Source organism: Hyalella azteca, unplaced genomic scaffold, assembly GCF_000764305.2.
Source record: "Hyalella azteca isolate HAZT.00-mixed unplaced genomic scaffold, Hazt_2.0.2 contig6929, whole genome shotgun sequence".
Classification (NCBI taxonomy): Eukaryota; Metazoa; Arthropoda; class Malacostraca; order Amphipoda; family Hyalellidae; genus Hyalella; species Hyalella azteca.
This window is the reverse complement of record NW_025937069.1, coordinates 135,703-161,984: the sequence shown is the minus strand read 5'-3', so window position 1 is coordinate 161,984 and position 26,282 is coordinate 135,703. Positions and strand designations below refer to the sequence as shown.

General features: G+C 36.1%; 1 protein-coding gene across 1 annotated transcript in view; it reads right to left on the bottom strand.

The window, feature by feature from the left end:
- The window catches only part of LOC108671001, a 113,998-nt gene that overhangs the window by 32,375 nt on the left and 55,341 nt on the right, over positions 1-26,282 (bottom strand). The window contains exon 23 of the mRNA XM_047881056.1: positions 25,863-26,063. Coding sequence (XP_047737012.1) covers positions 25,863-26,063 — 201 coding nt within the window. The remainder of the gene's footprint in view (positions 1-25,862; positions 26,064-26,282) is intronic.

Genomic DNA, 26,282 nt, shown 5'->3' with positions numbered 1-26,282 from the left:
GCCCGTTAATTGTACTTGATTTATATCCACAACCGTTAATCAATCGATATAGCTGTCTCTTATACACATCTAGCTCTGCAGCAGCTCTGCAGCAGCTCTGCCACAGCTCTGCCGCAGCTCTGCCACAGCTCTGCCGCAGCTCTGCCACAGCTCTGCCACAGCTCATCCACAGCTCTGCCGCAGCTCTGCCGCAGCTCTGCCACAGCTCTGCCACAGCTCTGCCGCAGCTCTGCCACAGCTCTGCCACAGCTCTGCCACAGCTCTGCCACAGCTCTGCCGCCGCGTGACCCAAAAACGGTACTCACTCTAGTAGCACGCCTAATACTTCACTACACGTCTCTAAGTCCAATCAGTTATTAATTCATTGTGTATTATATACTCGTGACTAAGCGAAACATGAATAATTTTTTACGTGCTTCTATATCAATACGTAACTTGTAACATTCCTAACTTATAAACAATTCTTCATGAAGATTGTTAATTAATTGGAAGGTATGCAAAGGGTGCATGTGTACCACCGAGAATCCATGAAATGATATATGCAATGCAAGGTTATATTTTGAGTTCTGTGAAATTCGATAAAAAAAGATAAATTCGATATTGTGTAAACAAGACGTAAATAAATAAACTTTGCTTGATTTAGAAGTTGATATAAATGCCAGAAAGAGGAATATAAGAAGGAAATACTACAAAATAAGAAACAGATCAAATTCAGGCTCATTGAGTCAATAAAATTACGGTAATAATTAATAATTTTTCATCGCGTTATGAAGACGAATATGTAATAGCAAGCTGATAATAAAAATGCACCCGAGATAATATGAAAAATGAAGATAAAACTTGCCGCACAATCATTCAAGCAACATTAATTGATGAAAACTAAATCAAAGTGTAATCATGATTTAATTAAAAGGCATCATGTAATAAGAACTGGTTTGAGATACAATATTAAATTCAATGGGCTTCGATATTGGAACTTCCAAGAAATTTGTAGCGACACCACGTCACATTTGTAGTGAACTCACAATGAAATAAAATAAAATAATTTACTTCGCTTCAGTAAATTTAGGAAACATGAAATAAAAAAAGAATAGATCAAAGCTTGCCGTAAAACTGAAAAATTGTTTCATAATTAAATCGCTTCAAATAATTCCAAAACGCTTCCTAATATTATGAAATCGTAGGAATTAAAACGGGCGATGATATTGTAGAAGCTTTCATTAGTGTCAAACGAGTCGTGCAAGTATAAATGCATCATGGACATTAGAAAATACATTTTAATAAAAAAATTCAATAAATTCAAGCGAAACTGGGATAATGTCGATTTTGAAACGTGAAAATTGAACAATTCATGTCATATATTTCGTGAGCGGCCCACACCACCGTAACAAGAACTCCCCCCGCAACATACGATCACACATTTTTAGGATTGCGTATACACTTCTAGGATGGTTGCACAGGCAATAATGTTAAAAATGTTCGAGGAAAATATTATCACAGGCCCATACACGTTCCTAGCGATTTAACCGTGGCCTCCGTCGCGCTGAGTGTAGCTCCTTCCGTTGAGTCATCGGAAGGGACTAAGCACAGGAGTCGTTTTGAGATACGCAATTGAAATATTGCAATTAATAATTCCATCCAATGCTATCAGTCCACTACCGTGACATTTTCCACTACAGTCCACTACCGTTAAAACAATTAATAATTTTTCATCACTGTAATAGCAAACATGTAATAGCAAACAGATGATAAAATGCACCCGAGATAATATGAAGAATGAAGCTGAAACTTGACGCACACTCATTCAAGCATCATTAATTGATGAAAAACTAAATGGAACTGTCATCATCATTTAATTAGAAGGCACCATTTAATAAGGACTGGTTTGATATGCAACAATAAATTCAATGGGGTTCGATATTGGAACTTCCAAGAAATTTGCAGGATATTATACCACATTTGTAGTAAACTCAAAATGAAACATGAAATAAAAAAAGAATAGATCAAAGCTTGCCGTAAAACTGGAAAATTGTTTCATAATTAAATCGCTTCAAATAATTCCAAAACGCTTCCTAAAATTGTGAACAATTGTAATTCCAATTGGAAATTGGAATTAGACAGCGCGATGATATTGCAGATGCTTTCATTAGTGCAAAACCAGTCATGCATGTAAAAATGCATCATGAACATTATAAAATGCTTATAATAAAGAAACTTCAATAAGTTCGAGCGAAACGGGAATAATGACGATTTTGATAGGTGAAAATTGAACAATTCAAGTTAAATGCTTACGCGAGTAGCCCACACCACCGTAACAAGAACGCCTCCTGCAACACCCCTCGCAAGTAATCGCAACTCGTAGTAATCCGAGCGGACCCCAAAAAACCATGTAAAAATTACTGGGGGAGCATCGATGATTTATTGACGGACATTGACGAAAATCATAAGTGAAACACCGTTGGCTCATCGATGGCGTTCCACGCAAGTCACCGCTACTCGTGATCACCCGAGCGGCCCACACCACCGCAATAAGAACGCCTCCTGCAACACCCCATGCAAGTAATCGCAACTCGTACTAATCCGAGCGGACCCCAAAAAGCCATGTAAACATTACTGGTGGAGCATCGATGATTTATTAACGGACATTGGCGAAAATCATAAGTGAAACACCGTTGGCTCATCGATGGTGTGTCCACTGTCCAGCCATCTATGTTCTATCTTCCGATGGCAACTCCCGAAAACTTTTCCCTCACCAATAACTACTTGGTACCGATGGCACATACATGAGCTATTGGCGGCCGCCTCTCAAATGAAGACGGGAATAGATTTAGGTTAGTTTCCAGACCAATACATCTCTACTCTTCCCCAGGCCGACATTATTTCATACGATCACACATTCGTAGGATGGCGTATACACTTCTAGGATGGTTGTACAGGAAATAATGGTAAAAATGTGCGAGGAAAATATTATCACAGGCCCATACACGTACCTAATGATTCTACCGAGGTCTCCCCCGAGTCAACCGGGGCCTTCTCCGAGTCAACCGGGGCCTCCCCTGAGTCAACCGGGGCCACCCCCGCGCTGAGCGTAGCTACTTTCGTTGCGTCATCGGAAGGGACTAAGCACAGGAGTCGTTTTGAGAAACTCAATTGAAATATTGCAATAATAATTCCATCTAATGCTATCAGTCCGCTACCGTGACATTTTATACCAAATAAAAACACAGTAGCGTTGATTAGATAGTTTCATTAAACATTAAAATTCCAGTATTAATTATAACAAAATTAATAATTTTCCATAAGTGAATGAAGACGAATATGCAATGGCAAGCTGATAATAAAAAATGCACCCGAGATAATATGAAAAAGGAAGCTGAAGCTTGCCGCACACTCGTTCAAGCATCATTAATTGATGAAGAACTAAATTAAAGTGGAATCATTTAATTAGAATAATTTAATTTAATTAGAATTAAATTCACAACACTTCCTCAAATTATGAAATCGTAGAAACTAGAAAAGGTGATGTTATTGCAGATGCTTTCATTAGTGCAATACGAGTCATGCATGTAAAATTGCATCATGAACATTAGAAAATGCCTTTTAATAAAGAAACTTCATTAAATTAAAGCGAAACTGGAATAATGACGATTTTGAAACGTGAGAATNAACTAGCCGAAAAGCAAATATTTCAAGCAATATATGGCAAGGATAAGTAGATAAGTTGCTCGACGCCGGCGCGCGCGACCAGGTACGAGATACGAAAGCGTAACGTGTACTTGTTGCTGGCAATTGAACCGCTGTCGACTATGTCAACGAGGCTGAAGATTAATGCGGAAAATAAATAGATAAAAATTATGAAGCATGCTTGACCGATCCATACAAATTATATTAACTGACACAATGAATGAGACTCAACTGATCGCAGTATTTCATATATAGTAAGTTTGCTCATATGCAAGACTCTCACAAAATTAGGCAATATATCGTGTGAATATGGAAAATTTGATTTCATGAAAATGTATTCATCGTAAAAAATTTTTCTAAATTTTTCTTCGGACAGCATCTCAGTTTATATTAGGGGCTTTACTGTCTCATGCATGTTCAGTGGCTTCACTGTTAAAAAAACATGAAATTTATGAACACCGTGCTTCCGGTCGCCAGTTTGACTCGTACCTACCAATTCGATAAATTAACAGGAATCGAAATTCTTGAAGCCTTGCGCGAAGAACGATGTTTTGATTCCTTATTGATCTCGGATGATCCTCTACCTAATAATTTATTGTGCTGAACAAATTACAGTGGCATATTCCTTCATGTACTCTGCAGTTCGGGCGAACGGTTGCATTGGCTTACAAGCAGGAATAGAATTTTCCTACAAGCAGGAATAGAAGAATGAAACTTGCCTTTAATACGCCATCGATGATTCGATTCTTTAAATCTTCTATAAATCAACATTGCACACAAGTTGTACTCCCCACCCTCTCGATTTATTGGTGTTTTACTGCTGATTTTTGGCAGATGTGGCCACTCAGCATTATGTTGTGGCCACTGATTTTTAGGCCACCTATAATTCACTACACCCACCTATATAACCATCGGTGCGCCGTTTTTAATTTTCATTTGTGAAGACCAGCCTCACCTGACACAGCGGAGAGCTGGTGCAGCAAAAAGACGGCGGCGACCACGCAGGAGGCGATGCTCTTCATCGTGGCGGGGAGAAGCAATACTTCCCCTACGTAACCAAGGCTCCTGATCTGTTACGTGAGAATAATTCAGTATTAAACATTGAACCTGAGAATAATTCAGTATCAAACATTGAACCTGAGAATAATTCATTATCAAACATTGAACCTGAGTATAATTCAGTATTAAACATTGAACCTGAGAATAATTCAGTATTAAACATTGAACCTGAGAGTAATTCAGTATTTAATATTTAACCTGAGAATAATTCATTATCAAACATTGAACCTGAGTATAATTGAGTATTAAACATTGAACCTGAAAATAATTCAGTATTAAACATTGAATTTGAGAGTAATTCAGCATTTAATATTTAACCTGAGAATAATTCAGTATTAAACATTGAACCTGAGAATAATTCAGAATTAAACATTGAACCGGAGAATAATTCAGTATTAAACATTGAACCTGAGAATATTTCAGTATTGAACATTGAACCTGAGAATAATTCAGTATTGAACATTGAACCTGAGAACAATTCAGTATTAAATAATGAACCTGAGAATAATTCAGTATCAAACATTGAACCTGGGAATAATTCAGTATCAAACATTGAACCTGGGAGTAATTCAGTATTTAATATTTAACCTGAGAATAATTCAGTATCAAACATTGAACCTGAAAATAATTCAGTATCAAACATTGAACCTGAGAATAATTCAGTATCAAACATTGAACCTGAGTATAATTCAGTATCAAACATTGAACCTGAGAATAATTCAGTATTATACATTGAACCTACTGATTCAGTATTAAACATGAACCTGAGAATAATTCAGTATTAAACATTACACATGAGAATAATTCAGTATTAAACATTGAAGCTGAGAATAATTCAGTATTAAACATTGAACCTGAGAATATTTCAGTATTAAGCATTGAACCTGATAATAATTCAGTATTAAACATTGAACCTGAGAATAATTCAGTATTGAATATTGTACGTGATTATATTTCAGTAAGCAGTATTAAACGTGAGTACAATTCAGAGATAAACAATGCTTAATTCATCAGTTCGCTTTGTCTGGCTCCAATATGTTTAAATCAGCAAACAATCCCATGAAGTATAAAGCGAAGTGTAAAAAAATTCTTGAAACATAAGAATTTCAATTGCGGAATCTTTCATTATTAAATAAAATTAAATTCTTCATGTCGTTCAATTTTTCTCCGTAAAGAGAAGAACTCAACAAAAAATCTTAAATTTTCAGTTAAAAAAATATGCGCATGGCATTGCAAATATCTTCTCACGGGCATCTTAACTCTTCGAAATATCCAATGATACCATTTTATGATCTCATGTTACATCAACATCATTTAGTGAAGAAATAATAACTCAATATAATTTCTTGTTATGTTATAACTCACATGATGATTGTATATTCCCAGGATTAATTGATTATTCGACGATTTTCTTTTAATGATTTACTAAGACAGAGTTAAAACCTTTGAAGTCGTCAACTTGAGAAATGACCAAACATGCCTGAGCGCTGCGCGGTACTGCGTACGGGGAGAGCCCTCGAGTCTCTGGCCTCAACGCCCGGCGTTCGTTTTTTCGGGGCGCCGCCCATGTCTCTCCTCCCTTCGTTACCTGGTTACGCCGTGTCAACAGCATGCGTGTCCAGGGGCACCGCGCACTGATTAGCAAATCCAGGGACACTGCTCAAATTCCAGTGTCGCACATAATGCAATTAATACGCTTTTGAAGCTTTGATTATGCTCAGTTTAGCTTATTATAGTAGAAGCCAGTGTTTGAGCACCGCCGCTGTTTAAGCACACGGTTGCTTTAAACACGTTTGTGCTTGAGATTTAATTTTAATCCTTATTAAATGAAAGAAATAGTAAAAAAAGGTGGTGCGGCGATTGCAGAATGTAGATTGACAAGTGAATGACAGCTTAGGTTAAATTTCGGCTGACAGAGCAGCTGAAACCTGAAAAAAAATTGAATGCAAATAGGTTTAACCCGCGAACCTTTGTAGAATGATAACATTGATGAAATTCTGTCATTTATTTGATGATTCGATTCCTTTATGTTGCTGAAGGAAGGCCAAATTTAAGGGATGGTTATTAATTGTGACCTTAATCGAAGAGACTGATCGATGCAGACCGGTTTCCTAGCTGCTCGCAGATATCACATCGATCCGATATTGTATAGCCAAGACCTCATTAAATCTTTAATTAACATACGTGTGAGTGCTGTCAATAACGTCAATTTCATGTGTCACTACTTTAAATTAGAAAACTTTGCTTGATTATTAGTACTTAACATACTTGGGTATCGGTCAAAGATTAATCGATTCATGTTGGAACCTTCTTCGATTCAAATTCATATATTGGCCTCAATTTTTTCAATTTTCTCAAAAGTCTCAATTTTTTTAGGCTATTTCACATAGGCGAAAGTTGTCCTATAAGATTGTGATGACACATTTGAAATTTGAAATCTTGGTTAACATCTCGAAAAGAAATTGACTAAAGAGAATTATTTCGAGGTCGATTTAATTAACATGATGTAGCTGTTCATTCTCGTAGCAATGACACCAATAAAGATTGGCATTCTACAACTCTTCTTTACTTTGGCATTTATTTTTTGTTTTTAGTTTGTTAAGACAACGAAAGACGGGAGATCGGTTCGCAGCCATCTATTGATTTGCAGGTGGAAGCTTTTGCTTCACATACGAAGCTCAACTAGTGTATGCTATGAATATCTGATACTAATTGGGCAAGACGGACCTGCAGAACGTGGTCCATACTCATTAACCAAATACAGTTCTTAATCATGTGAGCATATTGCGAACTCATACCATTTCTCTCACGCACGCAAAATAATATTCTGGAAGAAGCATGTGAGTTTCAAGAACAAATTTTTTCTACTTGAACTTTTTATCACTGAAAATTTTATGCCGAATAATACGATTTCTTAGGACCTAGATCATATCGTAAAACAAATACATATTTGCAGTGCTTTTTGCTTGATTTTTAAATAAAAAAAGTTACCACAGCTAATTTTCAAGTGAACTACAGCAGAAAAATGAGGCTGTTCGATTACATAAACGCTGCCTTTTTTTTGACAGCAATTGAATAAACAGAAATTGCCAAAATAAAAAGTTAACTTCATCATATTACCTTGTGTTCGTTTAATAAAACTTCAAAACAGAACAGTGTGGCTAGCAATAGAGTTTGAATAAAATTTCACGATTCATCTGGCCGCCTCTAGGCTATCTTTACTTGTGTCGGCCATACTGGAACTGAGACGATCAAGGAGAAAAATATAATCATATAGAGTGGGATGGTAAGTTTTAAGTCTTTAAGAATTGTTGACTGCTTAATCCATTCATATCCAGCTGCCACGATCCTGTCATAGACTTGAAGTGGCATTCTGTAGCAGGGGGCCGTATATACATGGCCCGTTTCTCATTATTAAATTGGCTCCATCATATATCCGCTAATGTGCTCAAGTTATTTTAATACGGAACAATATTTCATCTGCGCGACAAGTAAATCTCATTAATTCATCTTAGTTTTACCGTTCATTTTCGCACAATTTTACTGTTGAAGAGATCGCGCAGATAAACTGAATTAATCCATTCATATCCAGCTGCCACGATTCTGTCATAGGCTTGAAGTGGCATTCTGTAGCAGGGGGCCGCGCTATTTTCTATATATATTTTTTCAACTGATGATGGAGCTGTTGTCTGGAACGTTTTCAATGAAAATACATGTGGTTATATTACTTTTTATATGCATGTATATACCGGTATATATATGGCCTGTTTCTCATTATTAAATTGGCTCCATCATATATCCGCTAATGCGCTCAAGTTATTTTAATGTGGAACAATATATTATCTGCGCGACAAGTAAATCTCATTAATTCATCTTAGTTTTACCGTTCATTTTCGCCCAATTTTACTGTTGAAGAGATCGCGCAGATAAACTGAAAACAATCAGCATGGCAATGAGCATTTGCATGGTGCCCTGGCGCATGATTGCTGGGGCAATTTTGACCGACAGGCCAAATGATTGCCATGATTCTCGATTCCATGAAATGATTCTCGAAACCGTATTGTTCGAGAAACGAATGATTGCCATCATTCGTTTCTCGAACGATACGCTGACCTCTTCAACTGCCTTTGATATTTAGTAGGAGGATCAATAGGTTTTGCTGCTTATAAATTAAGCGTTGATCTTGTATCAGGGGATTCGGCATTACATGGTTAAAAGCTGTTCTTTTATTTCTTTTTAATTTATGTCATCGATGAAAAAACTCAAGCGCATTGTTTTTAGTGCATTTTCTCATTTATGGAAAAAATGCACTATTGTGCTCGTCATGTCCGTCCGTCCGTCTGTCTGTCCGTCCGTGACTTCACGTTTTCGTCGACGAGAAAATGCGCACTCTGTCACTCAATGCAGTAAGTACTGAGTTATATTATTTTTACTCTTTGTAGAGATAAGTTTGAAATTAATTCATTGAATATAACGGGGCGGACGCAGCTAGTTCATAAGTAACTTTTGACAACTGTAATTAAATAATATAAGGCAAGAATGAAACAAATGGTCAATTTGTCGATTTTCCTCACCCTAAATATATTATATTATCAAACCGAAGGACATCTATAATTGTTTACTGCCATGTAACTGTTAAATAAAAAGCTTGAAGAATTAGATTGCTCTGTGAATTTTTTATGGGTTTTATGATTAGCTTTTTTAAATTAATTAGATCACTGAATGTTGGTTTAAAGGTGGTTTAAAGAATATTAAGGCAGGTTTAGAGAACGGTTGTGTAACGAACAAAAATTTCTTTATAAGAGAGTGTATTATTATCATATGGAATTCTGCCAAAAAGTAACTAAATTAGTAAATCTCAAATGAAGGATGAAATGATTTCATTATCTACTTACCATTTCATTATTCTTACTTTAGACGAGAGATTGATTTGTGCCGTGTGCGATACCGGCTAGAAAAAAACACACCCAGTGAAAATGCTAATATTTTTTTATCGATGGCTAACTTAATTGCTTCACATTGACGTGGAATATGGAATTGCTGGCAAGCATGTTAAATCAATAGGTAATATCTTAAATTTATAAGCAATGGCTTTTTAATAATCTTAGCTATAGTGTGCTTTATGTACAAGCATTGCGACTGAGCTCGCGTGCGACGTTTCCCAAATTTCATGGATTATTTCCTAAAAATTTGTTGATGATGGTCACCTCGGAAAGTTTTTTGCCATGATTAAATTCATTTGACGAACGAAAATTTAATTAATTTTTAATTTCATTTGACGAGCGAAATATATAGTCTAGTGAACTCGGCGAGAAGCATTTTGTTTATGATGTAAGTATATATTTTATTGCGGCTTCAATTTATGACTCACTATTATATTCATGCAAAAACTCAACCGTTTAATGCTGCCTGGTCTTATTTTCCGTTATTAGCCGTGAGTGCCAGACGTTCTCCCTAATTATAGATATAAAAAAAATGTGGGGCGTTAGCTGCAGAGACGAAGTTGCGTCGTCATTCACATTAGCAATTATAGCAGCGCACAAACATTTTCCTGCTGGTCTTTAGCGCATTCAGTTAAAAAAATTTAACTCATTACTCACTGCAGTGAGTGACAGAGAGCGCATTTTCTCGTCGACGAAAACTTGAGGTCACGGACGGACGGACAGACGGACTGACTGACAGACAGACAGACGGACATGGCGAGCACAATAGTGCATTTTTTCCATAAATGAGAAAATGCGCTAAAAAGAGCACGCGAGTGAATGGCGCGTCGAAGTGGATGTGGCGGAAGTGGATGTATCGGATCTATAGTTTCGTGCGTTGGTATGATTGGACGAGCAACAAAAAAAGGCCTTCGTGGAGTTCAGAATCACACAAAAAAAACGCACACCAGATTTAGGGACAAATTTCTTTTGTTCAAGACGGACGCTAAATAGAACAGAATTTAAAAATTCAACAGTCATGACCGTGTATAGAAACTTGGGAAAGCCTTCAGTTATATTGTGAGATATACAAGTAAGCGTGATAATCGATGAACATAAATGTTTTTTCAATGATACTTTTTCAGTGAATATTGGCTTATAATCTCACAAATTCATTATGTTATAAAAAAAATTCTTCACTCCTGGAAATTCCGCTTTACATCGTACATAATGCAGAAATACAATTGGTAGCAATCATCACGACGTTGCATAAAAAAAATCAGAAAGAAATAGGTTTATCGTTTGATTTCTACGTCAATATCGTACCTGGGAAGACGATGGGCCAATTCCATGTTTCGAGTTCATACAATCAAGCCCGGATAATAACAGAATATTATTAGTTCTCTACTACGAGCAATAGATTCAGTGCAAGCCATTCGCTGGGCTAATTCTTTATTCTTTCTTTTATGATTAACTCTGCTTTATTAGTTTCATCAGTGCCTTCGTTTTCAATAAAGTGTTGAAAATACAAAGTCATTTCCCTGCCCGGTTAAAGTTCGGTTGGTTCGGCTGGCGCAGAAATAAGATAAGAGCGGCCGACATCAGTGTTGCGCTTACATCATCTCTGCCATCTTGAGGTTTAGAATAGAGATGGATATAAATATTTCTGATTCCGCAAGGCATTGGAAGATAATTATAGATAAGATTAGATAATTTGTCGCAAAACTATGCACTTGGTTTATTTAAAGGATGAGCAGCCCTCGTACGCAGCGGAGAAATAGGTTGTCAATATCATCTATCAATAGACTGTCTGGCCAAACTGATTCGGGATGACCCACAAAATGACAAACGATCAAACGAGGGAATTTTTTCGGACAAATAGCCACTCATTCCTCTAAGCAAAAAGTTTATCGAATAAATGCTTAATAAATGTTGAAGGCTTCGTTCGAACGAGTGAGCTCGAGAAAAAGTTTGTCAAACAGTCACATAAAATATACCTAACATTTAGAATCACCCGCAGGATTAGAAAAATGAATGGCATAAAAAATTGTCTAGCTTAAGAAAATAAGTTTTCCATATCGAGTTTTTTTTAATCGGAATAATTTCAGAATTTTGCGGAAATAAATTGACAGTGAATTTTACTGTTACAAATGATATTTAGAGGCAGCTGTAAAGATTATTACCTAACTGCTAAAGTGAAAAACGCAGCCAAAAAACATCTTTTTTAATTCCACTGCCAAGTGAGATCAGTATGATTTTATAGCCGACAAGTTCTTCAACGGCTCGCATTAATTGTTGAGTATCTCAATCAATAGTGAGAACGAGTAGGCGAATATATGTTATTTTGAAATTTGGGTGGAGCTTAATTTATTTTTTTTTTCAGTTTCTTGGAAGTTCAGTTAACTTTATAGTTCAGATAACTTTTTCGAACACTGCGGTGCACTAATAAAGCATTCTATGATGTATAATAGATATTTTACGAAAGTGATGTTATTCAATTTGCAATATCACAGTCTGTTTCACACAATTTTACCAATGTTTTGAACATTAATATGTGTAACAAGAGCATAATGAACTTCTGAAGCTATTAGATACGCTTCCATTATCCTTAGTTTTTTAACCACTTTCCTTAACAGATTTCAATTTTTATTGTTACTATATTACCATGCATGCATTACGAGCTGTACCTAGTGTTTTTATGAAATGGAAATTCAAGATATTCATTTTGCGCTTATTAAATCGACATTTTCCTCGAAAATATTTCAATGACACGCAAATAAAAAAATTACGTTCAGTAAAACATTTTGCTTATAAATTTGGTTCTCAAGAATGGCCCATTTCAAATAAGATAGAAATAGAAGCAAAATTTTAATTATTGTTGTTCGCTTTCTATCAATAAACCCGATCTTTTAATTAAAGCATTAAATGTACAAATAACGTAAAGGGAAATAAAGTGCATTTTTTTGGTACTGTGTATTTAAATCAACAGGTGGGCTATATGGGTTTTCAAATAGATATCTAAAGTTAGCGTTTAATTTCACCATATTAATAATGCATGCTATTAATCGTTAAGAAATCATCACAGAAATTCCACTCATTCATTGACACACCGTTCACGACACAACCACAGGCATACACTGAAACAGTTACTCCCGAAGACGGATGAGGCATCATATTTTAAGGTTAGAAGTGAAATGGCGCCCTCGAAGAGCGGCAAATCTAGAAGAAAAAGCTAGGTTATTCATTTTAAATACAAGCAGAGATAATTATTTCAAACAAGTCATGATAGCAAAGTTTCATACAGAGTAAGATCAAAGCATGGATGTCTCTTCCCAAGGAAGATGACACATTATATTGTACGTTGCAATCTCAACAATATGCGGCCTTCAGAAGAATTTCGCATAAGGAGCATAAAGCTCTCTTGAACATTAGAGGAGGTTGTTGGAGGTAACCAATTAATTATTACAAAGATTATAAATAAGTTAGTGAAATCCGGGATCTCGCACCTGGAGAAATCAGAGCTGCAAGAGGAGAGCAGTAATTAAAACATGAATATATTTGATATGGAATAAGTGAGCAAGCTTTCATAGAAATTACTGGGAGAAAAAAAAAACACAAAATGGTAAATAATGGAACGAGTGCATTTTTGGACAAATTGCTAATAATTCCTCTAAGCAAAAAATTTAAAGCCGCTAGATTTGTTAAACCTTTAAGCATTATGAGTATTTCAAGGTTTGAAACATAAAAAAAAGTAAGAATAACGAGATCCCCATCCTTCTCCAAGATCCTCGATGACTGTATACAATGCCCGAAACCACTATTATAGCAATGTAATAGTACAGACAAATACTGTTAAAGTACAGATTCTATTCCGAAGATTACTTTGCCAAAGTGGAAATTGTAACCTACAGTCTTATCACTAAGCATATCAACTTTACCTTGCATTGTTTGCTCAATTTATACCGACAGCTTATAAATAAATACTTACTCATGCAGTATGGAATTCCAAGGAAGGTCCAGGAGTTGTTGCTGCAGGTGTTGATGAGCTGATGATCGTTCCCCGAGGTGAGGTAGGAGGTGTTGGGGCAAGTGTAGTAGATCACCGTCCCATTCACGAACTCTGAAGTCCAGTTGCTCTGCCAGTTGGTGTTGGGCGCAACTGCAGGTCCCGGGCACGCTGTACACATGAGTATAGTTAGAGATTTGGGCCTATACTTTCAAAAAAGTTAAGAGATCGTAAGTTCATCAGCCAATCATTGACGGCCTTTCAAGCAAAATCCACCAATCATAGGCAAGAAAACAGAGCGTAAGGAATTACGTTCACTTAGCTAGTTTTGAGAGTATGGCCAGGAAGCCTTCTTGTACCTCAAATCATAATTTTGAGACAATGACAATGAGATAATATATAAGCCGCAGATAATGTTTTAGATTTATAATGATAATGATCTAATGTGTAAGCTGCAGATTCCAGATTAATTAGCAGTTTCGAGACGCAGGTACGCAAGCAGCAGCTAATGTTTCAGATATTGACATTACGAACAATGAAAGCTGAGTGATGAAACGCAGCTATCCCGTTCTAATCATCATTCTATGAGCAGAATTACTTAAAAGTTATTGTGCAAACAAGTGTGTTACAAATGAACCATCATCTTCTGTCGCAAATTTGCTGAGAAATAGAACAATAAAGTTATGCCAAAATGTATCATAGAGTTAAGAGTCTCTAACAAGACAGAAACTCACAATCTAAACATTTGAATCTGCTTGAGATTTGCTCGATGGTTTCGTTAGTGGAGGAGGTGACGTTCCAGCCTGAGCCGGGCTGACACTGCAGTTCTATGTAACGTTCACCCAGCAAGCTGGCGGTGTTAGGGGGGCAGTTGTAGCGTATTTTGTCGTACTCTCTGAAGCCGGTGTTTTAATAATTCCTCTAAGCAAAAAATTTAAAGCCGCTAGAGTTGTTAAACCTTTAAGCATTATTATTTCAAGGTTATTTCATTATCATTATTTCAAGGTATGAAGCATAAAAAAGTAATAATCACGAAATCCCCATCCTTCTCCATGTTCCTCGATGACTGTACTATGCACGAAACCCCTATTATAGCAATGTTATAGTACAAACAAATAATGTTAAAGTACAGATTCTATTCCGAAGATTACTTTGCCATGCAAAGTGGAAATTGTCACCGACAGTAATATCACTAAGCATATTAACTTTACCTTGCATTGTTTGCTCAATTTATACCGAGAGCTTATAAATAAATACTTACTCATGCAGTATGGAATTCCAAGGAAGGTCCAGGAGTTGTTGCTGCAGGTGTTGATGAGCTGATGGTCGTTCCCCGACGTGAGGTAGGAGGTGTTGGGGCAAGTGTAGTAGATCACCGTCCCATTCACGAACTCTGAAGTCCAGTTGCTCTGCCAGTTGGTGTTGGGCGCAACTGCGGGTCCCGGGCACGCTGTACACACGAGTATAGTTAGAAATCAAGGCCTATACTTTAAAAAAAGTTAAGAGATCGTAAGTTCATCAGCCAATCATTGACGGCCTTTCAAGCAAAATCCACCAATCATAGACAAGAAAACAGAGCGTAAGGAATTACGTTCACTTAGCGAGTTTTGAGAGTATGGCCAGGAAGCCTTCTTGTACCTCAAATCATAATTTTGAGACGCAGATCCGTAAGCTGTAGATAATGTTTCAGATTTATAATGACAATGAGATAATATACATATAAGCCGCAGATAATGTTTTAGATTTATAATGATAAGGATATAATGTGTAAGCTGCAGATTCTAGATTAACAAGCAGTTTCGAGACGCAGGCACGCAAGCTGCAACTAATATTTCAGATTTGTCGACATTACGAACAATGGAAGCTGAGTGATGAAACGAAGCTATCCCGTTCTAATCATTATTCTATGAGTAGAATTACTTAAAAGTTATTGTGCTAAAGAGTGTGTTACGAATGAACCATCATCTTCTGTCGCAAATTCGCTGAAAAATAGAACAATCAAGTTATGCCAAAATGTATCATAGAGTTAAGAGTCTCTAACAAGACAAAAACTCACAATCTAAACATGTGAATCTGCTCGAGATTTGCTCGATGGTTTCGTTAGTGGAGGAGGTGACGTTCCAGCCTGAGCCGGGTTGACACTGCAGTTCTATGTAACGTTCACCCAGCAAGCTGGCGGTGTTAGGGGGGCAGTTGTAGCGTATTTTGTCGTACTCTCTGAAGCCGGTGTTGTTCACTGGGATGGTGTTGCTTATGCTTGGTGGTGGGCTGCTGCTGCTGCAAGCTGAAAAAAGGGCATATTGATATTTCAAGGCGAAAAATTGTCTTAACGTTAAGTTTTGCTCTTCGATTCTAATTCTAATAACTGTATTTATAAAAAATGTTTAAAAACGAATTACGTAGCTTATAATCTTGATCATTAATTTTTAATGATATTAGTTTCGTAGCAATTAGACATAAAATATATTTTATTTAATATTTCAATATATCTCAAACAGGTCGGTTTAACTTTGCGTATTATTCATTTTCATTAATTTTTCAGTAGTGATAATTAATTTACAGTTCAATGTACGAAAATTTAGAGTGGCATTACATCACGGGTTGAGCTGCTTTTTTAACTGTAACACACTCTCTAAAGCTGAGATATCTATTGAATATTTGGCATAACTCACGCAAGCGGCAGGTTCTGAAGTCTTCCGAGAATGAAGTCCAAGTTCCGTTGTCACAGATGCTTTCAAAAGTTGATTGCATGTTCCCGAAAACTCCATTGCCAGGACACGTGTATGTCACCTACGCATGTTGAAGATAAGAATATTATTTATAGAAGATGATTTTATCGTTTACAAGATATTTACAAGGAACTACTTTAGTTTCATCCAAAGTGGGAAATTTGTAACTAACAAAATAGAATGAAATGGGGCTGTTTGTAAATTTGCATATTAAGAAAATACAATAACTTGATGCAATAACGCTAATGTGTATGCAATATCATCAAAAGTCGTCCTCAGAATAAACTCTTCTATCACTAGAAATTGGACCCTGAAAAAAGTTTATCCCTTTCAGCTCAGATTGAGGTCAAATTATATATATTCTGCGAGTTGCAGTGATGAAAATTAGTTTTGTTCGAGAGACGCTTTAGAGTATTACGTATCTTAAGGTATTTCTCGTGCTGATATCGCCTCTGTGCTGGGTTTTTATGCTACACCTAGTTATCTCAGTACATCAGCAATCATTATTAGAACAGAATGAGTCAACAGCTAGCATTGAGTGAAATCTTTTTACAATCAGCGCGGCCAAATGTTGACAGGAAAAATAATTTCTTAATGAATTACATAGAAGCACAAAACGCTTGTTTTTCGATAAAAGAGTTTATATTCAGCCTTTATTCTGTCATAAAAATGCTCTGTTGCCGCACATTAATTTTTAGTAACGAATTTTTGAAATCTTCGCGAGATTCCAAGAAAATTCACTCTATTAACTTGCACCTGAAGTAAGTTTCATTAAGCTTAGTGGGGGCGCCGTTATACTCATGAGCTCGGTTAGCGCTCCTGCGCCTAAATATTTATAATCCGATTACTACTGAACATCCTTAATTAACAACTCAAAGGAACTTGTCATGTACCAAATTTGTCGGAAAATCATAAGTAAGTATATAAATAATATATTTTTTTATCTTGATTCATTTACTAAAGCCGAATTCAACCTCCCATTCAATCCGGATGTGTTAAGTAAACTTGACTTGGAAGAGAAAATATAAGCTCGGATTCAGAATCAGCATGGAAATATCTTTGTGATCTCTCAACCACAATAATAAGGCACGAAATATGTATTTTGTAATCATCGTTATTATTTGAATCTTCCTATAAAGATGCACGAGCAAACCTGAGTGATATTTTACAATTTAAATACAAATTCCGAATTTACTGAGTTGCATTGCAGTGCAACCTTATTTGCATGGCCTTAGCAGTAGAACCATACTCTAATTTCCAAGGCAATTAAGGTTAAGCTTCTACGGTGCCTACTGCTTGACTTCACCATTGCTAATTGCTAGGGGAAGAAATCATCTACTTAGGGATGCGGCACTGAATAAAGGCGAATTAAAGAGTTAAAATCATAAATTGCTTTTCGTCAACGAGTCCTGGGGCCATACTTTCAAAACTCGTTAAGTGAACGTAAGTACTTACGCTATATTTTCTTTTTTTTTGATTGGTGGATTTTGCTTGAAAGGCCGTCAATGATTGGCTGACGAACTTACGATCTCTTAACTTTTTTTGAAAGCATAGGCCCTTTGGAAATTTAATGTTAACTTTTGATTGCGATGAACGTCTAACAGCAAGAATGAACATCAAGTTTCCAACTGAGGCAGATGGCTGATATGTAATGAATGTAATCTCAAGATACTCACCGATGCCCCATAAATGCGTGTGTAGTTATTCCAGTTGGTGGAGGAGAGGCCAATAGGCGCGGGAGGATCGCCTAAACAAACTGTTAAATGGAAACGTAAGTTTACACAGCCAATAAGAAAAGTTCGTCCCTAGCTTTGATTATACATCAACCTAAAACTTTATCCAAACCAATCGGCATGAAAATTTTGTGTACCCTATAAAAATGTAAGAAGATATATGTAAAGTGCACCATATTCCTAGGGTAAGCTCTGCGTCCTGCTTGCTTAGCCTATTCAACGTTGCACGTTATAGAATTGTTGCTTACGTATTAGAGTCAAGAAAAGTCCTTAATAATTATACTGATTATTATTAGTTCGATGTATTTGTTAGTGATTTGATTCTAGTTGCATAATTTTTGTTAGACCAACATTTTTAATAAATGCGATGGCATAATTCATTCTAATAAATTTTACAAGGAGTACTCAAGACGTCACAAAATTGAAGCACGTAGAAACTTAACACGATGCTTCGTGTCATAATCTATGCGCAAAATTTAACAGGCAGCCTGTATTTTCAATATTCAAATTCGCCTAAAAATCTTCACATTAGACGTTACACCGTAGAACTGACTACACATAAATAAATTCAACTGCAACAAATCACGGCAATGAATAATTTTTAGCGCATTTTCTCATTTATGGGTAAAGGCGCTATTGTGCTCGCTATGTCCGTCCGTCCGTCCGTCCGTCCGTCTGTCTGTCTGTCTGTCCGTCCGTCCGTCCGTGACTTCATGTTTTCGTCGTCGAGAAAATGCGCTCTCTGTCACTCTATGCAGTGAGTACTGAGTTATATTTTTAGCGCATCTTCTCATTTATGGAAAAAATGCGTTATTGTGCTCGCCATCTCCGCTTGTCTGTCTGTCCGTCCGTCCGTGACCTCAAGTTTTCGTCGACGAGAAAATGCGCTCTCTGTCACTCAATGCAGTGAGTATTGAGTTATATTTTTTATAGATGTGCTGCATGTGAACCGAAAATGTAACACTCACGCGTGACGCATTGGAGGTCGAGACGGCCGTAGGACCAATAGCCGTCATCGCTGCACGTCACGGTCACGGTCGTAACGAGGTCAGGGAACTCCTGAAGAGGTCACAATATTGGGACATGAAAAGTATTGACTAATTTATTGATTAAGATGAAATTGTTAAGAATATTGTATTACAGCGTATGACAGGAAAAATAATATTTATTGATTAAGACGAAATTGTTAAGAATATTGTATTACAGCGTATGACAGGAAAATTAGTAACAATTCGAAATATATCCTTGGTCATTAATAATTTTTTCTTCGAATCATATTATTCCATGAAAAATTCGGTTTATTATCAATTAAGACGGGACTGTGTTCTAAACTTTATTCATCAAAGTGAGGGAATTTTGAATCGACAAGGGCTCCTGAAATTCCTGATCATTCAATGCATGAATGCTTCATTCGGCATTGAAATGCATCAAGTACGTCATTTAATTCATTAATTTTTTTGTGTTTATTAGCTCTGGCATACGAGCTCTATAAATTCCTCCTCCAATCACTGAATGGTCAAGCATGAACTTTAATTAAACTGGTGGGCTAAATATGATAATTAACCCACCAGATAATTATTATGTCACAATTACATAATATCATAGTTAATTATGATAATTATTAGTTCCTTGAAACTGTGACCAGTTTCATGGAGCGAGCGTCGCCTCATTCGTTGTCATCACGCTAAGCTTCCTTAGTATCTTTGACACGCCTTTATGTTATTCGTAAGTATTAGTACCTTTGACACGTCTTTATGTTATTCGTAAGTATCAGTACCTTTGACACGCCTTTATGTTATTCGTAAGTATTAGTACCTTTGACACGTTTTTATGTTATTCGTAAGCATCAGTACCTTTGACACGCCTGTACCTTTGACACGTCTTTATGTTATTCGTAAGTATCAGTACCTTTGACACGCCTTTGTGTTATTCGTAAGTATTAGTACCTTTGATACGCCTTTATGTTATTCGTAAGTATCAGTACCTTTGACACGTTTTTATGTTATTCGTAAGCATCAGTACCTTTGACACGTCTTTGTGTTATTCGTAAGTATTAGTACCTTTGATACGCCTTTATGTTATTCGTAAGTATTAGTATCTTCGACACACCTTTATGTAATTCGTAAGTATCAGTACCTTTGACACGTCTTTGTGTTATTCGTAAGTATTAGTATCTTCGACACACCTTTATGTAATTCGTAAGTATCTGAACCTTTGACACGCATTTATGTTATTCGTAAGCATCAGTACCTTTGACACGCCTTTATGTTATCCGTAAGTATCAGTACCTTTGACACACCTTTATGTTATTCGTATGTATCAGTCCTAGGTCACGTCTTTATGTTATTCGTAAGTATCAGTACCTTTGACACGTCTTTATGTTATTCGTAAGTATCAGTACCTTTGACACGCTTGGTTAGCCTTAAGGAACATTAACGTTAACCTTAAGGAACATTAAGGTTGACCTTAAAGAACATTAAGGTTAACCTTAAGGAACATTAAGGCTAACCTTAAGGAACATTAAGGGTAACCTTAATAAGGAACATTAAGGTTAAATAATAATAATAATAGCGGTTTCAGCGTTTAGTAGGCCGCAGACCTGTCGCCGATTCTTAACATCGCAGAACTTTCGCAGCATTTTGTGGTCTCGAACTCGCAACTCACTGCTACAATTCTGCTGTGCTTAACCGCCCGGCCTCCTCGCCGATTCTGACCAGAAACTGGCGCACAGAGCTGGGATCGAACCCGCGCCTCACTGCGCCAATCTTGGTACTCTGAACTTTAACCACTGGGCCACTTAACCACTTAACCAACTTAACCACTTAAGGAACATTAATGTTAACCTTAAAGGACATTAACGTTAACCTTAAGGTACATTAAGGTTGACCTTAAGGAACATTTAGGTTAACCATAAGGACCATTAAGGCTAAGGTGCCAGGACCTACCTTTGTAGCAAGGCTTGAGTTGCCTGTCGTCCCACTGAGACGCCGCGCAGGTCAGAACTTGCACGGTCTGCTCAAAGGCGAACTCGTATCCCGGTAAGCACTCGACAGTCAAATTCTGCTTGTTGACGTCGGAGTAATTATTTGACGCGTTGAAGTCTGAGAAGGCGTTGACTAATGTCGGCAGCTTGATCATGCAAGCTGTCATGGAGAGAAAAAATTCAGTTTTAAAAATTTTTTATTTAAAATAATGAATTGAAGTGTGATGACTAATGTCGGCAGCTTGATCACGCATGAGTTTTCTAAAACAATGAACGATAACATATAATGTTCGCAATTTGAATAAGTGATACTTTCAATTCTGTTTGGCAAAGCAATTTGCACCAAAAATACGTGAAAAACTGTAATTCAAAGTCGCATTCGAAATTTGAAGAGATAAAAAATTGTGTATTTCGTGAATAAGGAACTGAGAGGCAATATTTCAAACAAACATTATATTATTCCATAGTAACTATATTTCATTCAATAATCAATTGTTCTCATATTTTAGGTAGAACTTAACGGTGATAACATCTGATGTCAGCGTCGGGGTATTGCTTGGTCCAGTTGCCGTCTTGTGAGCACGTGAGTTCCATTGTTTTTTTGAGCGGAAATATGGGCACAGAAACAAACTGCGTCAGGCTGCCGTTGCTGCCGCTGCTAGTGTTGGCAGGGACCAACATCTGCCACACACGAACACATGCAAATAAATAATATTTTACATGTAACACAAAACTATGATTTAGACAAAATATTATCCACACCTTCGCCATAATGCAAGTATACAACTATGTATTTCGAATGTTAACTAAGGTTTTATGTGTCACAAAACTATGATTTAGACAAAATATAATATGTGTTTATACATACCTTCGCCATAATACAACCAAACAACTATGTATTTTAATTGTTAACTAAACTGCAATGTGTATGATCAATAAGTGCTCGATTTTTTTCCAGAACGTTTTTTTCTATGAATCCATCATTTCAATTAAATATATTTATCGATGGGAATTCACATTAATTCATTATTATTGATTACTATATTTTCATGAAGAGATTCATTACCCATTAGGTAATTCTGAATATATTATCACTCACGTAGGTATAGTTTATGTAGTAGTTAGGCTGACACTTGTAGAGCAAGATGGCGCCGACGGAGTTGCTAGAGAAAGCAGGATCGTCCATAGCCTCCCCAGCTGTTGGAGGCTCGTCTGTGCAAGCTGAACGGGGATAAATTTTTTTGCACCTTTTCGCTCTTTGTTTGTGAAATGCTGTTAGTTTAATAAATATAAGATAAAAGGATTTGACGTGCAAATTAAACTAGTAAGTTCGACGGTTAAAAAATAAAAATAAGTTCCATAATTACCCATGATCTGAAAGACTGGAGTTTTTGGTTGAAACTCCATTTCATGAGATAATTTATAAAGTTGGCATATCTCAACCATATATGAATATAAATTCAGACCTCGGCCTATAAAAACAAATTTTTACCTCGATAGCACGCGCGAACATTTGTTATATCCCAGCCACTCGCAGCACAAGGAACTCGCTGTTCGCGCTCCTGGAAGGTCCACTCGTAGCCATCTTTACAGCTAACGGTGAGCATCGAACCACCCGTGTCTGAGTACGACGCTGATATGTTGAAGTCAGAGACAGCATTCGTGATGTTGACGTCATTGACCTCGCAAGCTGCAAAGGGGAGAAAGGTTACGACGCTGTTTAGATTGTTCACTCTTCACAAGATTGTTCAGGAACAGAGACTTGCAGATGTTAAACCGAGGAATGTAAGATGAATATGAAGTTAAATGTAAGATAGATAATTGTTGATAATAGATAAATGTGACCCTGCAATGCATTGTAAAACGTATCGTAAAAACAGCCGCCTCTAAAAGCTGTTTAATTACCTATTTAGTGCGTACTATCATCTAATTACAAAGAAAATTTAGCTTTATTATTCAGCACAATTCCTTCCTTAACTAAGACGGATCTATTAGAATTTCTGTTATGGAACATCAGTTTCTTTTTGGTAAATAATGCAGACCAAGAGATAACAAATGAGTCAGGATCCTTCAACGTAACTTTTTTACGCTTCAAAAACAACAATGAACAGTAATTGTTGAGAAAGAATGGAATGCTTTTCATTATAAAATACGTCATATTGTCATATATATTTGACAGAATTTTTTATATATATTTATATATATTTGGCAGAATGTTTATTTACACATAAATATTCAAAATTTTGACGTTTTATGCTTGAATTGTATTTATCTGCTATATATATATCTCAAACGCCCGAATTTAAATCATTAAGAAAAATGTACCCAAAATTAATGAAATTATTATGCCTTTTATAATTCGAATCAAGTCGACTAAAAGGCTGCCAATTACCCCAGTAAAACCGTTAATAACAATTCATTAATTTCCCTAAAGAAATGAATGCAATTTCCTGTTTACATTATATTACAAGTATTCATCGGACTCGATATGTAAATTAGCTCAAGCTTCGCAAATTCGAATAATACTTTTAACAACTTGTAATAATAATAATTTTATAACAATGGCAGTAACTTTTTAATAATAATTTAATACCTTTTTGATTGCTTCATGTGAACACTTACTGTAACGGCAGTCGTAGCTAGGGTACGAATTGGTACTTGTAATAAGTATGCAATATATACAATAAATTCTTCATTAGAAGACTTACTGAGGCGATAGTCGTAGGTTACGATTTGGTACTTGCGATAAGTATATAATATATACAATAAATACTTTATTAAAGTCTTACCGTGACGACAGTCGTAGATTACGAGCTGGTACTTGTAATAAGCATGCAACATATACGGTAAATACTTCATTAAAAGACTTACAGTGTCGGCAGTCGTAAGTTACGACCTGATACTTGTAATAGGCATGAAATATGTACAATAAATACTTCATTAAAAGACTTCCCGTTATGGCAGTCGTAGGTGACGACTTCGTACGTGTGATAAGTATACAATATATACAATAAATGCTTTATTAAAGACTTACCGTGTCAGCAGTCATAAGTTACGACATAGTACTTGTAATAGGCATGTAATATATACAATAAATTCTTCATTAAAAGACTCACTGTGACGACAGTCGTAGGTTACGACTTTGTGATCGAACATCCACGTGCTGTTGTTGCCGCAGGTTGCCTGCACCACGGCGAGCGTGGAGGTGAGTCCCTGAATAATGAATGTCCCAGAAATTATTCATAAATAGAAGCGATAAACTTGATATTTCAAGTTTAATATTGAAATTAATTAACTTATGTAAGAGTGACATTAATTACCTCAAGCATTAAAATAAGTGAGGGAATGAGAGTTGATTTGAGAAGATGGCACACCAAATGTAGATGATAGTTGTTGATTCTTTAATGCTATATATTTCATTTTAATTCGCTTCGCGGGACATATCATGAGAATTACACGAGGGATTAAAATAGGGAAAATTTTGTAACGAGACTATAAATTTTAATCTCGCTGATTTTTATAATGAACTTTCCGTTAAATTTTTTGTTATCCAGATTTCATCTGAAGGCAAAATTTATAAGGAAGCAATTCCGCGATTGATATTATAATTCTAGCTGCACACTTAAATTTTTACATTTTCGAAAATATAATTATCAAAAAGAAGATTATTTATTTTCTGTTTCTGACGTTTGTAAAACCAGGCGTCTTTCCTTGAAACAAAAATTACTTGGATAGATCCTTTTTCTCTGGAGTTCAGTGTCATGACCGAGTGTTGGTGAAGGCAAAAACATTTCAGCGGGTAAGAAACGCATATAAAATTTAAAATATAAGAGGTTAAAAGTAGATTGGTTTAATTTATTATTCAAATTTGGCACGTACGCTTGAATCTATAATAAAGAAAATAATGAAATAAATAAAGTAAAATAATCCTAAATTATAAATAAAGTAGAATAAATAATTTAAATAAACAATAAACAACACCTACTTTATGCCAAGGAATTGGCCGATCTATAATAAAACTGATGTAACGAGCAAATGCAACGATCAAAACGTGAACGTAAAATAAACAAATAATGAAATAAATAAAGTAAAATATATATGTAAACTATAAATAGAGTAAAATAAATAAGTAAAATAAACAATAAACAACACCTAAACTAATGCAAAAGAATCGGTAAATCTATATTACAACTGATGCAACGTTGATGGATGCAGCAGTGATCGTAAAAATTACCTGTGTCATTCTCATGTAATTGAATCTTGGCTTGCACAACCAAATGGAAAAATTATTTGAATTTTTACTTTATTTCACAAAATCCTGTGCTGGAGATTTAGCTGCAGTGAAAGGGGTTCTGTAATACCGCATGGTATAGAACGCGCTAAGCCAAGCGTAAATGAGGCAAGAGTTGAACTGCGGCAATACTTTAAATGAAGAGCTTGAGCTAAGAAAAAATCTAAGAAGTAATAATTCCAAAGTGTGCATAAATCGTGGTGCTCGCAATGCCAAGTACAAATTTATGTCTAGTCGTGCCAGCGTTTATGAAGCCGTTGCTTCTGCGATTTAATCTTAAAAATCTTGTATGATATTATAGCGACCTTCACGGGTGACACTTGACCTAACATTAAAACAATATTAATCAATTTGAAAGTATTTTTGTATGATAATCACCAATTCATACGAGATTATAAGATCTGTATAGATGCCACATATTACAGTACATATTCAAAAGACCATTTCTCTGTTACCTGTAACACAAGGCTTCAGCCGGGCAGTGTCCCATCCGCTGTCTGTGCAGTTGATAGTTTGGTAGCGCTTGTCGAGCGCCCACTCGTAGCCAGGGTTGCATTCGACGTCCAGTGAATCATTTAATGAATACCAGTTTTGGTTCGGTTGAAATGTTGGCGAGAGGGTAGCATTATTTATGCTTATAGTTTCCCAGTTACAACCTGAAAAAGGTGAACCAATTAATATTGTAATGTTTTAGCGAAGTTCGAAGTTGTAGGCCTAAACGGGCGTTATTTAGAATATTGAGGAATTATCACTAAGATATAAATCTCACTTGACGGCAATCTTGATGCAAAGTTTTTAATCGGCCAACTTGACACAGAGATTGAGCTAAAACAACTGTGTTAGGACCCTAAGGAACCAATTTAATACAGCACTAA